This window comes from Diceros bicornis, chromosome 9 (assembly GCF_020826845.1).
Source record: "Diceros bicornis minor isolate mBicDic1 chromosome 9, mDicBic1.mat.cur, whole genome shotgun sequence".
NCBI lineage: Eukaryota > Metazoa > Chordata > Mammalia > Perissodactyla > Rhinocerotidae > Diceros > Diceros bicornis.
Window position 1 is genome coordinate 21,278,287 of NC_080748.1, and position 14,608 is coordinate 21,292,894.

Consider the following 14,608-nt stretch of genomic DNA (forward strand, 5'->3'; position numbering starts at 1 on the left):
CAGGGATAATCAGTTTAACAAATTGATTACTTTAATACCTTAGTTTTTCTTTTTCTCAATATTAAGCCAGGAAACATTGCTCTAAGGGTACTATACTAATCAATTTTTGAGATTTTTTACAGTAACTTTTGTTTTTGACAGAGACACATGCACATGTGTGTGCTGCAGATGGATAAGTTTGCTGGAAATATTGTTGTATTAGTATGGTGATATTAACTATATTTTAAATAATAACCACTATTTCTTATTTTAAAGTTATGTATATATACATATATGTGTGTATATACATACACATATATACACATACACATATACATATTCATTAGAAAATAAGAAAACACAGATGAGCCAAGAAAGTCTCCATATTGCCACCACTTATCCAAAATTTGGGTAGTGGTTAAGTTTGCGTACTCTGCTTTGGCGGCCCGGGCTTTGCAGATTCGGGTCCTGGGGGCAGACCCACTCACCACTCATCAAGGCACGCTGTGGCAGTGTCCCATATACAAAATAGAGGAAGATGGGCACAGATGTTAGCTCAGGGCTAATCTTCCTCAGCAAAAAAATAAATAAATAAAATAAAATTTGATATAATGTGTTTATCTTTTTCTATCGTGCACACACACACACACAATCATACATACATTTTTTGCATTTATTTATTTAAATAGTGCTTAGATTGTAATATCCAGATCATTATCTAAAAGACATATCTATTTAGAATTAGATCTAGATGAGAATCATATACTACTGTGAACTAATGATTTGGAACAAATTTACTTAAAGCCGGTTAACCATCTAATTTCCTTCTCTGGTGTCTTTAAACAATGTGTATTTATGATAAGAGGCTGATCAGAGTAGTCAAGCACAACCTTGTGGGCTATTTGAAAACTATCAGTGGGTTAGATATGACTTGGAATGCACGTACCCTCATAGTCCCTGAATCTCCCCTAAAAGGTGCTAAGTGAGGGACAAGTGAATAAAAGGTAATAAGCACTTTAGGTTACTCCTAGGAAATGGCTTCTGTTGGTGCTGTGTGGATATATGTAATATATGTGTCCATCGATTTTAGGAAGTTGTGCGGTTCCTGGATACCAAGCATCAAAACCACTATCAAGTCTACAATCTATGCAGTATGTACATGACTAGGTATTTTGCTACTATAGGTAGAAAACTGATCACTGCATGTAAGAAGATGATTCAGTTTTTCCATTTCATCTAGTCCTAAGTATTTGGTCATGGTAGGAAGTGAGTTAAAAAAGTGTCCATCTTGTGCTGGCCCTATTTGGTGGGAGAAGATAGCTCAACAGCACAAAGTGCCCTGTGAGGGAGGCAGGAGGCTGGAGTAGAGGCGGACCCATTCTAGGAGGAGTCCGCTCTAGTGGTATTAGATTAGGAAAATATTCCTGTCTTTCCTGCCAGCTTGTGTTTTGAAGACAGACAATTCAACAAATGCGTACTCTAACCCACTAGGTGTGGGGTGTGAGGAGAGCAGGCCCCTACATGGAAGAAAAAAAAAAAAGGAAAACTGTGTAGAAAACAGATTATATCTCAGCTTACTACTTTGTCTCTCCTGAGTTTTCCTCTTCCTGTACATTAGATAGACATTTTCAGGAGGCAAGCATTTTGGTCAGCCACATTTGCTTCTGCTCTGTGGTGTCTAACTACCCTACGCTAATGTAAAGAGTAGCCTGCTAGAAAATTTCAAGTAAGGCCTATTAAACAAACCAAAATAAGTTGGGCTTAGGTCACTCAAGATGGACAAACCACTACTGGCCTTATGTTTTTGAGACCATTTAGTTTCTTTTAGAGCAGCAGGAGCCAGTCAGAAAGCTCCTTTTAAAGATGGATAAGGAATTTCTAATAGAAAAGTATAACTTATTCATAGCTTGATCATTTACTGTGTTTATTAGGTATAGAAATATGACCTATATATCATTTATTTTAGGTGAGAAAGCTTATGATCCTGAGCACTTCCACCATAGGGTCCATCGAGTCATGATTGACGACCACAATGTCCCCACTCTGAAGTAAGTTTTCTCCAAGTTGCCTGTCAGAAGAGGGCTAAATAAATTGAGCTTGATTTTTTTGAAGTATTTTAATTCAACTAAAAATCTTACATCTGAAATCAGTGAGATGCTGCAACTTGCGAAGGAAGTAGTTGAGTGGCTGGCTCAAGATACAGAGAACATTGTAGCGATTCATTGCAAAGGCGGCAAAGGTAAAAACATTTTTCTTTTTATTTCTCTTTTTCTTAAGAAATTTGAAACATATGTTAAAGTGCAAGACCGAGATACATACTGCTATTAATCAGTATTAATAGTTGTTAACATTTTTTATTATTAGCTTCAAGACTGAAGGAAGGGAAGGAAAGAGGGAGGAGAGGGGGAGGAAGGAAGGAAGAAAATAGGAATAAAAGAACTGAGCAATGTTGAGCGTATTTTCCCTTGTTTATTGACTATTTGGGTTTCTTCATTTTTGATTTGCTAAAATAATCTGTCGAAATACAAGCGGTGTTTACTGTCCGAGCCCTTTTACTCTATTTAAGATTATTCTTAAATTTTGCGAGAGCCTTTTAAGGTTAAGGGAGTCAATAGTGATGCTATTTCAAAAACCCAAAATTATGCTGGAATTCCTATAGTGTAATGATACAAAGAAGCTGACTTTGCGGCGGTAAAATGAAAAAAAAAAGCCGTTTCTAAATCCAGCCAATTTAAGTTGAGTTAGATTTTCTCTCATTCAGCTTCAAACTTTTAATAATCATCTAAGCATATCTCACAATTTTTGACAAACAAAGAATTATGTTTTTGGTGAGCTATAAAATGGCTTTTTATATTGAATTCCAGGAAAACACCACTCTTTAAAACTGGCTTATATAATTGAGTAGAATCAAGTTTTAGTGTTACTTGAAAATGAGTTTCAAGCCCATTCGTGAGTAGGCAAGTTCTGTCTTCAGCTCCACAGGTTGAAGTATTCTGTATATATTGGCAATTTACAATACCATGGATAAATGAAGAATACAGTGGTTGAACCACATGGAATTGCCAGTTTTTGACTATCTTTTACTTATAAAAATGGCCATTTCACATGGGTCAACCTAAAGTATTATAATTCAAGCAATTGGCTTCAGTTTTCTTTTCATTAAAGCTAATTCCCTGCTTGAAGCAAAACATTCATTTCAAATTTAATCTTTTTCTTTTTTCTGAGAGAGGACTTAACATTATTCTATGTTCACGTCTTTCATTGATTTTCCTTTAAGACTCTTTGGAGGGCTGGTATTCAGCTGGTGTGCACCAGAGCAGCCTCTTTTTCCAAGTTTTCATTCGTATTGGTTTTCCTCTCTTCTTGTTGGTTAGTGCCTCCGTGTTACCAGTAGTATCATGATAGTCAAAATATTTATTGATTTATAGGACTTCTTTAAATAATCTGAATGCTCATTTTTTGTTAGTAGTTTATACTATAAATATCTCCTCCCACTGTGTTGTCTTTTAAATTTTATTATGATTTATTTTGTCACATAGAAGTTTGTAATTTTGAATGTAGTGAAATTTATCAGTCGAGTGTGTGTGTGTGTGTGTGTGTGTGGTTCATGCTTTTTTTGTCATGTTTAAGAAATCCAGAGCCAGCCCTGATGGCCTAGTGGTTCAAGTTCGGCGCTCACTGCTTCGGCAGCCCAGGTCCACTTCTGGTTCTCGGAACCACACCACCCCTCTGTCAGTTGCCATGCTTTGGTGGTGGCTCACATATAAGACCTAGAATGACTTAACAACTAGGATATATAACTATGTACTGGGGCTTTGGGGAGAAAAAAAAAAAAAGGAAGATTGGCAACAGATGTTAACTCAGGGTGAATCTTTCCCTGCAGGAAAAAAAAAAAAAAAAAAAACCCACCCATACTCTGAGATAGTGAAGATATTCTAATATAAAATATTAAAGTTTCATTTTTTACATTTAGGTCTTTAATTAGAATTTGGAGAGGGAGGTGTTTTTTTCATATGGTTGGAAGTTGTCCTAACACCATCTATTGCATGCTCATTTATTCCCCATTGATTTGTAATCCCTTCTCAGTCACTTATCAAGTTTCCATAAATGTTTGGGACTGTTTCTGAGTTCTCTATATCATGCTATTGTAATTTTTATGGCTTTATATGTCTTGATAAAGACAGAATTGTCTTGGCTTTTCTTACACTTAATTTTAGAATCATTTTATTAAGTTCTACAATAATATACATTTAGGATTTTTATTGGAACTGATTGAATTTATAGATTAATTTGATAAAGAACTGACAACTTTGCAATATTGAGTTGTACATGGGTTTTTTTTCTGTTTATTTGAACCATCTTGTCTGTCTTTCAATAATATTTTATACTTTTCTTCATGATGGTCTTGCATATCTTTTGTTAAATACTGCAAATGGAAGGGTTTTTTTCCTATTACATTTGGATTGTTTCCAGTTTTTACTATTATAAATAATGCTGCTATGAAATACTCGCTTCTTGTTGCACATGTGCCCACATTTCTGTTGAGTATATGAACTAAAATTGTTGTGTCTTAGGATAATGAATCTTGAACTTTGATAGATGATATCATTTGTTTTCCAAAACAGTTGTACCGATTTACACTCAACTGACATTTGTAAAAGTTCCAAGTGCTCCACGCTTCACCAATACTTTGGAGTTCTCAGTCGTTTTTATTTTTAGCCATTGGGTGGATGTGTAGTTGTGTCTCATTATGGCTTTCATTTGCATTTCTATGATTATTACAGAATAATAATGAAACTGAGACAGCTTTTTCATAGGTTTATTAGCCACTTGGATATCCTTTTTTGTGAAGTATCTGTTTAATTTCCTTGTCCATTTTTTCTCCTGGATTGTTTGATTTTTTCCAGTTGACTTGTAGGAGTTCTTTATTCTCGATTTCAACTCTGTTGTTTGTTATACGTATTGCAAGAAAGGTTTTCTGTTCTGTAACTTACCTTTTCTCTCTCTCACGAGTATTTTTTGGTTAACAGAAGTTCTTCATTCTAACATAGTCAATGTATATTATTCTTTCTTTTTATAAAGATAGTGTTTTTGTGTCCGAATTAAGAAATCTTTCCCTGAGTTTAAAAAGACATTCTCTTATATTATCTTACAGAAGGTTTGTTCCATTTGGAGTTGATTTTTGTGTGTGGTGTTAGGAAGAGGTCAAGTTTCGTGTTTTTCCATATGGCTCTCTGATTGTTTCAGCACACTAATTGGAAAGACTTTCATTTCTTTACTGCTCTGCGGGACATGGATCTGTTTCTGAACTTTCTATTCTGTTCATTGCTCTTTCATCTACCTGTGTGCCAGTAACACAAATTGCTTTCTAATAAGTCTTGATTTACAGTCAAGGAAATCCATCCATCTTGTTGTTCTTCACAATTGTTTGGGTTTTTTAGGCCATCTACATTTCCACATAAATAGAGAATCACCTTGTCAAGTTACACACACACACACACACACACACACACACACACGCACACACACGCCTGATGGAATTTTGTTTGGAATTATATTGAATCTGTAGATTGAGGAGAATCGAAATCTTTACAATACTGTCTCTTCCAATCCATAAATGGAGATATCCCCTCATTTGGTTAGGTCTTCTTTAATCTCTCTTTACAATGTTTTTTCATTTTCTGTGTATGTTTCTCATTAGATTTATTCCTGGGTATTTGTTATTTTTGATACTATTATGAATGATAGCCCTTTAAAATTTTTATTTTCTAAATGTTTTTTATTGTTGCTTTAAATGCAGTTGATTTTATTCATTTTGCAATCAGCAGCTTCATTAAACTCTCTTATTAATTCTACTAATTTATCTGTAAATTCTTTGGGATTTACGGCACAGGATTACATCATGTGAAAATAACGAACTGTATTTTTTTTTCCTTTCAATTCTTTTTTTCCCCCAGCCCTGGCTAGAACCTTTGGTACAGTGTTGAATTAGAAGTGGTGATAGTAGCCATCCTTGTTCTGTTCCTGCTGTCAAAGGAAAGGCTTTCAACAACGTCTCGTCAATTACTTTAGGGTTTTGTGTGTGCCTGCGTGTGAATGTGTTTGCTTTTTAGATACTCTTTATCAGATTAAGAAATTCCTTTAATTTGCTAAGAGTTTTTAACATGAGTGGATGTTGAATTTTATTGGAAGCTTTTTCTGAGTCTTTAAGATGATAATATGCTTTTTCACCTTTATTCTATTAAGCTGGTTGATTATGTTGACTGATTATCAAATGGTAAACCAACCTTGTATTCCTGGAATAAACACAATTTTGTTGTGCTGTATTCTTTTTTAATAAATTGCTAGATTCAATTTTGTTCTGCTTGTTTTGAGTATACTTATTTTCTTTTACTACTTTCTTGAATTGAAAATTTAACTAATTAAATTTTAATTTCTTAGCTTTGTGATCTATGTATTTAAAGTCTATGTATTTTCCTGTTAATACTGCTTTAGCTAACTTCCAGTTGTCTTATAGGTACTGCTTTTGTTGTCATTTAGTTTTGAATAATTTATGATTATTCTACTAATTCTCATAAAAATAATTCTCCTAAAAATTACCTGATTTTTTTTAACACAGAGATTATGTAGAAGTGATTTTTAAACATCTGGATTATTTAGAAATTATTTATTTTAAATTCCCTAGTGCTTAGGAGTTTTAGCCCTAGTTTTCTTATTGATTTTTCATTGTATTTGTTCAGAGATAGTGATCTAGAATCAAAGTGAGGTCCGTGGACTAGCGGCATTAGCATCAACTAGGAGCCATTTAGAAAAGGAGAATCTCATAACCGCCACAGACCTACTGAATGAGAATCTGCATTTTAATACAATCCTCAGATGACTCATACACCTTGAAATTTGAGAAGCACCAATCTATATGATTGCTCAGTAATGACTGTAGAGTTTTTGCCTTTTATTCTTTTCCCTCTGGTTTATCTAAAGCTTTGGTTCACGCTGGGAACTGATCTAACCATTTTTCCTTCAACTTGGAGAAAAGAGCAGTGCAAACTTTTAACATTTTTGGCCCACTCAAAGCTCACTTTTAGGAATGTTTGGCCCTTTCTCCTTCCACTTGGAGGAGGGAATAAAAACCAAGGGCATCACCTGGGTTGCATGTTTTCCTCACTTTAGCCAGCACAGCCAAAATCTGCTAGGGGAGCCAGCAAGCCAACTCTCATATGGTTGGATCCATCATTTTTACTTCCATAGGCAACTTCTCCGTCTCACAACAGCACCTGAGCTGCTGTATCACACCACTGGTAACTCCACAACCACTCAGGCACCACAGATTTGTCGTACCATCCCTTCATCCTTCCTTTTCCCAAACAATGCTTTTGCCATATTGCAGCGAGTCAGGGTCATTTTAGTGAATCCCACTTCTACCACCAGCTGTGTCAGAGGCCCCCAAGACCCACCCCCAGACTCAGTGATTCTCCAGAGGACTCACGGGACTCAGCACATAGTCATATTCATGGCTATGATTGATTACAGTGAAAGGATACAAAGCAAAATGAGCAAAGATAAAAGGCGCTTGGGGCAAAGTCCAGAAGAAACCAGGCACAGACTTCCAGGGGTCTTCATCAGTGGAGTCACACAGGATGTGATTAATGCCTTCAGCACTGAGTTGTGACAACACACGTGAGATCAGGAAAGCTCATTAGAGACCTAGTGCCCAAGGTTTTCATTGGGGGCTGGTCACACAGACACCTTCTCCCTGGCATGCGCTGAAATTCCAGACTCTCAGAAGAAAAGCAGGTGTTCAGCATAAACCATATTGTTTCATAAACGGTTTAGGCACAGTGAGCCAGTCTTATCTGGGAATGGTGGGAATCCTCCCAAATTCCAATTTCCCAGATGCCAGCCAAGGCAAAACTTGCAAGCAAGCCTATGGATAGCAGTCTCAGGCCTGCTGTGTTAACTCTTTTCTGCACGATGATATTGGGTCTTTGGAATTTGTTGACACTTTCTTTGTGGTGTAATGTAGGATCCATTTAAAACTATAACTAGAAATCTCATACCTAGAAAATAATGTATATTCTCTAATTTTCTTGAGCAGGGGCCTCTATCTATCCATTAAATCAATCTTATTAATTATATTACTCAAATCTTTATATTTACTATTTCTTATCTTTTTTACTATTTCTTTCTTTATATCAACTATTTCATGTGTTGGTTTCTTCTTTTTATTCTGTCAACTCTTGCTCTCTATATTTCACAGTGTGTTGTGAGGTGCATGCAAATACATGATTATTATATCTTCTGAATGGATTCTTTCTGCTATAAATTTGTCATGATTTTATGTTCAACCTTTCTGTGTCATTTTGGTTTAGGTCTGTCTCTTGAAACAGCATATACCTGCATCATTAAAAATGCAGCCTTAGTAGCTCCATTTTCAATGTATTTATTGTGATTGCTGACATATTTGGACTTATCTGTGGCATTCAATTACGTGTTTTATATTTACCACAATTTTTCTGTGCTTCTTTTTATCTCTTTTCCTGCATTCTGTGGATCCTCTCACCCTTTTCTTTTTCCTCTAATAGTTTATTTTGAGGTTTCTTGGCTTCACCTCCTACCTACCAGTTTGATTCCTCTCTCCATTTCTGATCCTCTGTGTTTTCCTTGCCTTTTCATTATTGAGTTCAGCCATGTTTTTTCTCTATCATTTCCACATGTTTGCTATAGAGGTGGAAGTTTTTCAGTCTACCGTTGGTGCTCAAATCATCATCTTGATTTAGAAACAGAACTTTCAATCATCTTTGTTAGATTTATTGAACTCTAATGCAAATAATACTCAGATTTAATATTCTCAGTATGCTTGTAAAGAAAACTCTTTAGAATTTCTTAGAATATTTTTGTGTCCTTTATGGGAAAATGGTAGAACAGAAACCTCCTTGCCAGATTTGCCAGATAAATAACAAAATACCTGAAATGAAGCAAAAAGAAAAAAAAAGGTCCAGCAAAGGAAACTCCAAAAACAGTGATCCAGGGTACAGTGAAAAAATATTGAAAAATCCAGAGGAGTCAAGCAAGCCTGCAGGTGACTGGAAAAGGCAGTCATATTAGCGGGACATAAAGAAGTTCAAGACTAAGCTAGATAAATGGATTGATTTCGTAAACTTGTACATATCTACTGTGATATTACTGTAAAAGGATAAAAAGAAAAAAATGGTTATGTAAGAAAGCATTTGGAAATAAAATCGGAAAGCCATAATAAACTTGTAAATGCTACAGAATGGTGTTCCTCAAAGTGTGCATATCATTATGCAGTTGGTAATAGTGGGATAGTTAGCATTAAACTGTCTGAATTTAAATCCTAGGACCGTTGCTAACCACTTGGGTGAGTTAGATAACCATTCAAGACCTCAGTTTTCAGGCCGGCCCCGTGGCTTAGCGGTTAAGTGCGCACGCTCCGCTACTGGCAGCCCGGGTTCGGATCCCGGGCACGCACCAACGCGCTGCTTGTCCGGCCACGCTGAGGCCACGTCCCACATACAGCAACTAGAAGGATGTGCAACTATGACATACAACTATCTACTGGGGCTTTAGGGAAAAAAAGGAGGAGGATTGGCAATAGATGTTAGCTCGGAGCCGGTCTACCTCAGCAAAAAGAGGAGGATTAGCATGGATGTTAGCTTAGGGCTGATCTTCCTCACACAAAAAAATAAATAAATAAACTTAAAAAAACAAAACAAAACCTCAGTTTTCCCATCTGTAAACTGGGAATTGTAATACCTACCTGAGACGATTGTTAAGAAACTAAAATGAGGTAATGCATATTAAACTGTGTAGTAGACCACCTGGTAAATAGTAAACAGTGAATAAATGGTAGCTCTTATAATTATTAAAATGGGGTCTAAAGATAGCCAGCACCAGAATCATTAATGAGGAGGAAGTGGCGATAGCAAGTGTAGACTAGGGACTCAAGCAGCTTGGCTGCAAAAGGACAGAGAGAAGTTAGGTGTTTGGGCATTTGGGGCTGATAGAGAGTGTTGTTTATAAGACACGGCGGGGGGGACCTGAATGTGTTTATTTGCCAAGGGAAAGGGTCAGAGAGAGGGAGAGGTTGAAGATACAGAAGAATGGGGACTAATAAAGTCAAAACCCTGAGTTGAGAGAAGAGGATGGGGTCCAGAGCCCAAGTGGAGGATTTGGCTAAATGAAGAGGAGAAACTCCTCACCAATGAGATTCAAGGGAAGAGGTGTAGTCACAGGAATAGACATAGTCACAGGAAGATTGTAGGGGGCACTGGGAGGCAACAAGTTATGGGAGGTCTCGCCTCTGTGAAGAAAGAAATGAAGACACAAACTCAGAGTCAGTGGGAAGGTACACCATTAATTGATATTATTACCAATATGAAAAGTTGTGTGATTTTTCTCCAGCAGTTCTCTGCATCTCTGGTGTCTCTGCATCTCTGGTGTCTCTGCATCTCTGGTCTAGGAATGCAGGAAGTGGGTGCCCAAATTGACCCAGTATTAGGTTTGTACAGAATGGGTACAGCAAAAGGACCCAGAAGCGAGAGTGGCAATGTTATTGGCAATGTTATGCAGTATTGGTAAAACCAACAGTGAAATTGTCCATCATGCTTCTAGGGGGTTGAGGAAGTGAAAACAAAATGAGAAAAATGAGTGGTCATGGGACCGGATGACATGATAAATTGAAAGGGCAGATATATTCGTTCATTCATGCATTGAACACCAGATGCTGTCTAGATGCATTTATGTGACAGTGTACAAAGCAGACACGTGCACTTCTCCCATGGAGACCACAGTCTATTGTTTACAGAGAAAAAATATATGTATTAGATGGTGATACGTGCAATTGAAAAAATAAAAATAAGGAGAATATGAAGTGGGAGAGAGGTTGCTAATTGATATGTAGATGGCCAAGGAAGGTCTTACCCATACAAAGACATTTGAGCAGAGATGTCACACGAGGAGTACCCTGAGAGTACAGGTGTGCAGGGAAGGTAGGGTATAAAGAGTACCAAGAGAGTATCAAAGAAGTAAATGAAATAAATCCACCAGAGCCTAGAAAATTCACATTGAGCTTGAGTGATCATGGCTTTCCTTGATCTATGTGTATGCAACCAATCCTTTCAAGTATATTTGTGTTAAAATTTCTCCCTCAACTGATACCAAGGTTACTGGCTTACAATCTGGGAAATGCACCACCTCCTGGTTTTCAAAGCAGGAAATGAAATCAGCTCTAGGCTACCCACACCTCTCCTGTTCTCCACCATGGGGAATAACTAGTGATGCTGGGGAATCTCTTTTGCAAGTTTATCCAGTCAGGAATTCTAAGTTTTCTGGAATAGAATTCCACTGGGCCCAAGGACTAGAATGAACTGAGAACTCTCTCTCAGATTCTTCAGCTGTCTTTTATAGATGTCTTTTACTAATGTTTAGTCTATCCTTTTCAATTGGAATTTTTTTCCTATTTGAAAGACTGACAAGTAAAAAAGAAAATTGAAATGTTGCAGTTATCAGAACATAATGATTAAAAGCACAGGCTTTGAAATAAAATATCTGGGTTTAAATCCCAACTATGCCATTAAATAATTGTGTGGCAGAGTGAATTACTTAAACTCTCAATGCTTTAGTTTTCTAATATGTATAATGTGGATGATGACAGTTCCAACCTCAGAGTCCTATTGTAGAGATTAAATGAAATATGAAAATTATCCATCTGGCAAGAAGTGTCGATGGCTCAATAATACTGGCCATTATTGTTATCCTTCAACTGTATGCTATCAGTTTTTAGCAGCAGACTTATCTTTCCTGAGTCTTTTTCTAGTAGATATGCAATGAGCATATTTTTATTTAAATAATAGGAGTGAATATTTAAGCGTCTCTAGCTCTTTCAAAGTCTTTTAAAGGATGCTACAAAGTTCATCTTCATTTGAGACATTCATTGTATCAAATAAGGCAGTCAAACTGACAAAAGCCTATTTTGGTCTGAATATCTTGAAGAAGAAATTGTTTCAGTTACATTTTTAAGTGCTTTAAACAACTCTAAGGGACACACACACACACAGCTACCACTCTTGGTGTCTGGAAAATTACCTCAGTGCTCTGCTTGTAGATTCAAGAATTTGAAGTATAAGATCTGTATTGTGAGGAAGGGTGATGGACACAACTTGAGAAAGAATACAGTTTAAGGATTGTTGTAAAAGGTCATATAAGCTGGCGTTAAGATATCTTGCTATTTGACTATGTGAAAGTTTCTTAAACTTACAGAACCTCAGTTTCTCAGTTTCTTTATGCTGGGTTATTTACCTCACAGAGTTGTTGTAAAGATTATACGAGATCTGTAAAGCATGACCCAAACGTTAGTTATTAGCATTATGAAAGCCAAGAATTGTGCTATATTTAGAGGTGCAAGATGCTTCTGCTGACTTCAGGATAACAAAAGCTCTCTTATGACTTCCATCTGACTAACTTGGTAGATTATCTGATGTTCTCCATTCCCACCATGAACACACCTATTGGTGTCCATTGGCCTGTTGAAAACTTGTAGCTAGTGAGCTTCTTTTTAGTATGGCTATGTGTTTCTGCTTCCACCAGTATCTGCCAGTTCTACTTGTTATTATGCTTACGTCAAGTAATCAAATATTATGTAGATCTGTAAAATGTCGGAGTGAACAGAAAGAGTTACAATTTTATGAAACCTAAGTTGAATGTTTCAAGAAGATTCAATGAAGTTGAGTGCCTACAACCAAAATTGCAGCTGAATTAAATGCAAGTAAGACTAATGTAAAACATTGGGAGAAAAATTCCAGTAGTAAAATCTAGAAGGATTCTGGACCTAGGTTGCTCTAAAGAATCTGAAACTAGAAATATAGATGAGGCAATGGTTTATACCATGAGCCTGGCCTTTCCAAGAAAGAACGCCAACTGGGGGGACTCATACTTAAAAAGTTAAAACCTTTGTCTAATATCAGAAGTGTAGTGAATGAATGTACATTTATGTTTTAAGTGAAAATACAATATTGAAGCCAAGTATGTATCATTTTTATGATTCCCTGCTGTACATGACTTGACTGGATGAGAGAGCATCTACTATGGCTGTGGTTGTACTTATCCATAGCCACAAGGACGTGAAGCTGAAAAAGTTTTTTTCAAATGGGAAAATATCAGACTTATAGAGACCAGAGATGTCCTCCAAAATTGAAATATTAACAGTCTATACAACTGACAGCCAGGTCATTAACGGTCAGTAGCTCCGTTTAGCAAGAGGCTTTTATTTGTAATAGCACAGGGTAGTACAAAGTCCTGTTTGGAAGTACTTGGCTTAAAATAGTGTTTTTCAACCTATGGGCTGCAAAATAACTTTAGTGGTCCAATAAAAAAAAAGATGGACTAGAAAATAGAGTGCATCTCAAGGTAGAAGGCTAAGTTTGGAATTACATAAAATAAGTTCAGCATATACTGGCTAAGACAAAAGCTACAGATCATTGTCTAAATAAAAGAAGCAACATAATTTTTTAGCTCGAATTTTGTATAGTAGGACAAAAATATATATTGGAATAAAACATAAGAAACTGAGGATGAAAGGACATGAAATCAAGGGTTTGCTTTACAATGCTACGGAGGAAAGAGAAAGGAGGAGAGAGAGAGAGAAGCAAGAAGGAAGGGAAGAGGAAATAGAAATTAAACAAGTACAGCAATATGATATGATAATTATAGAATCTGGGGAACAGGTACACGGGGGTTCATTATACTGTCCTTTTTACTTTCATATATGTTTTGTAACACACTTAAAAACTCTAACTAAAATGTAAGGAATAATGGGTATTCAAATACAAGATGGTGTTTTGGGTTCTGACCATGTTTTGCCTTTTACAGGTACTTTTATTGATGTTAGATAAACAGGGTGTGTGATTAGCTCTTAACTGGTAGGTAACTCTTTAGCTTCAGAGCCCTAGAGCAGAACTGATTGCCTCTGCCAATTACTGCAGGCCCCAGCAGTGGTGACTCAAGAACAGGATACGCACACACACGTGCGTTCATGCACACAGTTAGGGCAGAATTCCAGGTAGAACCTCTGAGCGGTGAAACAGCTTTGGCTATTTCTGAATTGAAATATTTTGAACAAGCACTTGCAGAATGAAAGAAAATCAGTCCAAGATGAACTGTGAATATTTCTGAGAGTATTTTTATACCAAGTACTACCATGAACAATGGTTCATGAACTAACTACTTTTCTTTTCTAGGACGCACAGGAACTATGGTTTGTGCCTGCCTTATTGCCAGTGAAGTGTTTGTAACTGCAGAGGTATGAAAGATGTTACTACAAACTCTGTCTTATGCTGATTGAATTTGCTAGTTCTGAAGCCTCACTGGTAGGATGTTAAGATGATCCTTTGAGCCATGGTACTTAATGAAATTGTAATGGGAGAGGTAGTTATTAGGAAGCTTGGTTTTAATACATCCTTGCTTAACTTAGACTGGTCAGTAGCTGACCTAGGTACCTCTTACTCTGAGCCAAGACTAGGGTGATGTCAGTGAGACACTCCCCTCGGGCACAAAATGTAAGGCAATGCCAAAAATCTTAGAAATTAAGATAAATAATATTCTAGTGCGATAT

The 14,608-nt window shown here is 36.6% G+C and overlaps 1 protein-coding gene and 1 pseudogene across 1 annotated transcript in view; one reads left to right on the forward strand and one right to left on the reverse strand.

The window, feature by feature from the left end:
- The window catches only part of LOC131409901 (phosphatidylinositol 3,4,5-trisphosphate 3-phosphatase TPTE2-like), a 45,846-nt gene that overhangs the window by 23,243 nt on the left and 7,995 nt on the right, over positions 1-14,608 (forward strand). The window contains exons 8-11 of the mRNA XM_058547667.1: positions 1,070-1,130; positions 1,946-2,027; positions 2,130-2,218; positions 14,235-14,296. Coding sequence (XP_058403650.1) covers positions 1,070-1,130; positions 1,946-2,027; positions 2,130-2,218; positions 14,235-14,296 — 294 coding nt within the window. The remainder of the gene's footprint in view (positions 1-1,069; positions 1,131-1,945; positions 2,028-2,129; positions 2,219-14,234; positions 14,297-14,608) is intronic.
- LOC131409912 (serine/threonine-protein phosphatase 4 regulatory subunit 2-like) overlaps positions 1-14,608 on the reverse strand; it is a 51,259-nt pseudogene that overhangs the window by 5,353 nt on the left and 31,298 nt on the right.